This window comes from Plectropomus leopardus, unplaced genomic scaffold (genome assembly GCF_008729295.1).
Source record: "Plectropomus leopardus isolate mb unplaced genomic scaffold, YSFRI_Pleo_2.0 unplaced_scaffold27110, whole genome shotgun sequence".
NCBI classification, from domain to species: domain Eukaryota; kingdom Metazoa; phylum Chordata; class Actinopteri; order Perciformes; family Serranidae; genus Plectropomus; species Plectropomus leopardus.
Window position 1 is genome coordinate 1 of NW_024629503.1, and position 2,899 is coordinate 2,899.

Below are 2,899 nucleotides of genomic sequence, written 5' to 3' on the forward strand. Positions count from 1 at the left end.
TATATATATATATATATATATTCCTATATTTTTTTTTAGACATATTTACATTTCGTTGAAATATATATGAAATAATTAGCATTTCGGGATAAATGTTGATATAACGTGACAACTTCTAGTTACTACTGTATAGAACAAGGCAAATAACCTAAACACTGCCCTCCACTACAAAACCTCAGCAGACACATTATTACGCATTATTAACACACAACAGGAGTACAATGAGAAGAATAATGCAGCAAACTTTGCATAGCCTATACGCAAAATATTTACTGTTTACATACAAAGGAAATGTCCCTCGTAAATGCTGGTCATACAAATAATGTTACTGTATGTTTATATGAAGAGTCAATATGGATCTTTCTGATCTTAGTAATGACGTACTTACACAGAAAGCACAAAAATGTTAAGTTTAAATATGCACACATACTTAAGTAATCATAACAACAAATAAAACATTATTCTATTTAATAATGAAAAATAAGCCTGAATACGGTATTTAGTTTACCTGTAAATTGTTGGCACATGACATCCAACCAGACGTGGGTTTAATCTACAGCAGGTCTATTCAGTTGGCAGTTCCCAGGCAACATCCAGCCCAGAAGCAACATCCAAGTGGACCAGTATACATAGATCTTGTATGCCGGTACAGAATATGTAAACTACATATGGTGTCTGGAAGTAGCTTAAGAGTGAGAACTCGCTTCCTTCTCATCTCTGTTGAGCTGCACATGCGCATTTCACATACAGATCTGTATAGCGACGCCATCAAGCCTATCTTTTGCAAATCTGTTTTCTCATGTGACACAGTTCTGATCGAGCTTAGTAGCTTCTTAAATTATCTGTGCTTGGGTCAACTAGTCAAAAAAAGGTCCTGTGGTTCCTAAACACTTTCCTTGTCTTTGATGGAAAACATCATGAGGCGCGCGTGTGTGTGTGTGTGTGTGTGTGTGTGTGTGTGTTTGTGTCTTTGTGTGTGGAAGGTAGAGGGCAAAAGGAGAGAGGGAGACACTGTTACAAACACACAGATGGGGTGTGTTATTGGTTTTGCCACTTGGTTCTGTGCATTCATAGCTATTTTTTATTCTGTTTCTGGAGTTTTTATGTCTCCAGATATGTGACTGTCACTTTTGTATTTCAAAAGTTAAGCGATACACATTTTTTCCCACATTCATTTGCTTTTTGTTTAAAATCTGTAATGAATGAAAGCTCCGAGAGGAAAAAGGTTAACTGCTGAAAATAGTGGGTCTGATTTTAAAATCCCGCCCAACTGAACTTGTAAATGAATAGATCAAGAGGACACAGCAAAGATGAATAAGACACAAACCTTCACTGACAGGATAATGTTGCTATTATCCTGACCGTTATTATTATTATTATTATTATTATTTTGTATTTGATCTTAGGGGTCACTAGGCATGTTTACATGAAGCCTACTAATCTGAGTAGAATAAGTTTAAAAGTCCAAACAGATTAAACATGATTCCTATAAACACCTCAGTCAGTTTAAACAGGCCCGAACTGATTCAAAATTCAATCAGTTGCAAAGGGGTAGTTTAAACCTTTTTATAAACTGCTCAAAAGAAAATGTGTATCATGTGAACAATCAAGCTGACTTATCTCGAGCCGCGTTCTTTCTGCGCATGCATATGTTGTCACATAAGTGGATGTGACAACATACATGTTTGACGTCCACTTCTGTAAAATGGTGACTTCCGAGCAGAAGTGAAGTACAGCGGAGAGTTTTGTATCAACGCGGTTGCTTGATGCTTGAATAAGAGTATCAAAACAACAGCAAATACTGCGCTAAACAGATGACAAATAACTGTGCTGCCGAAGTTATCCGTTATTTTTCACTGCGAGAAAATGCACTTGTGGCAGAAGAGTGTGTGAAAAGTGTCAGTGGTGTGTGTTTCATGGTCAATGCAGGAGCTGGCAGCTCTGCCAAGTTACTATATTTGTAATTTTTGTGCATGTCACACAGTTGTACTGTTTACATGCATTGGCACATGTAAACACCAGATCATATTCGAGGACATCCAATGTTATCAGTTGACCTGAAATACTTGAAATCCAACCTAAGAGAGATTTAGACACTATCTGAAAGCGATGATCTCAGGGTCTTACCTGGATGTATTTCCTCTGTGTCTCATCATTGAGAACGTGAGCCACATGCTTGGAGAAGATCTTTTCTCGTCCAGTACGAGCATGGATACCCACCATGGTCACACCAATAGGCCAGGGTGCATTACCAATGGCCATCTGCAGGTAGGCATCATTTGCCTGGGGGGGGGGAAATTCAATAAATATGTCTGTAAATCAATAAAAAGGGACAACATGGTCAAACACACTTATCTACAGATAATAGCTAACCTTGACATATTCTCTCTCCAACATGAATTTAATGATGTCTGTGATGGACTCTTTGATGTCAGCTGGTAAACTCTGAAAGAGAAATTATAATGATCAGAAATGGAAAAAATTATATCAACACATTCTAAACACCACCCTTACAGCTTGTTTAACTTGGCCCTCTTTGTGTTACCTTCTTCTTGAGCTTCCTGAAGAGAGGTTTGAGGTAAGACTCGGTCTGTGAGTGAGTTGCACTGGCCAGCTTGCCCTGAACACCTCGCTTCACGTGGTCCTCTCGGCTGTTCAGATCTTTGGCCCAAACACCAAGAAGAAACTACAATACAAGAGGGAAATAACAACTTAACAAAATATTACCAAGAACTGAAATGCTGAGAGACACTTGACAAATCATGATTTTATGTTCTTGTATGGAAGCGTAAATATACATCCCACCCTCAAAATAACAAAAATTCTGACATTTAAATGTGTATGCAATTTTTTTTTGTTTTGACTTTTGCTGTTTAATATTTCTTTTATATATATATAT

At 37.5% G+C, this 2,899-nt stretch overlaps 1 protein-coding gene across 1 annotated transcript; it reads right to left on the bottom strand.

Moving 5' to 3' along the window:
- Nucleotides 1-89: 89 nt before the first annotated feature.
- Nucleotides 90-2,711, bottom strand: LOC121937686 (pre-mRNA-splicing factor 18-like; the record flags this gene model as incomplete). Its single annotated transcript, XM_042481011.1, is given in 3 exon segments — nt 90-2,283; nt 2,374-2,445; nt 2,546-2,711. Coding segments are annotated over 3 exon segments (406 nt in total), but the record flags the coding sequence as incomplete, so codon positions are not given.
- Nucleotides 2,712-2,899: the final 188 nt, after the last annotated feature.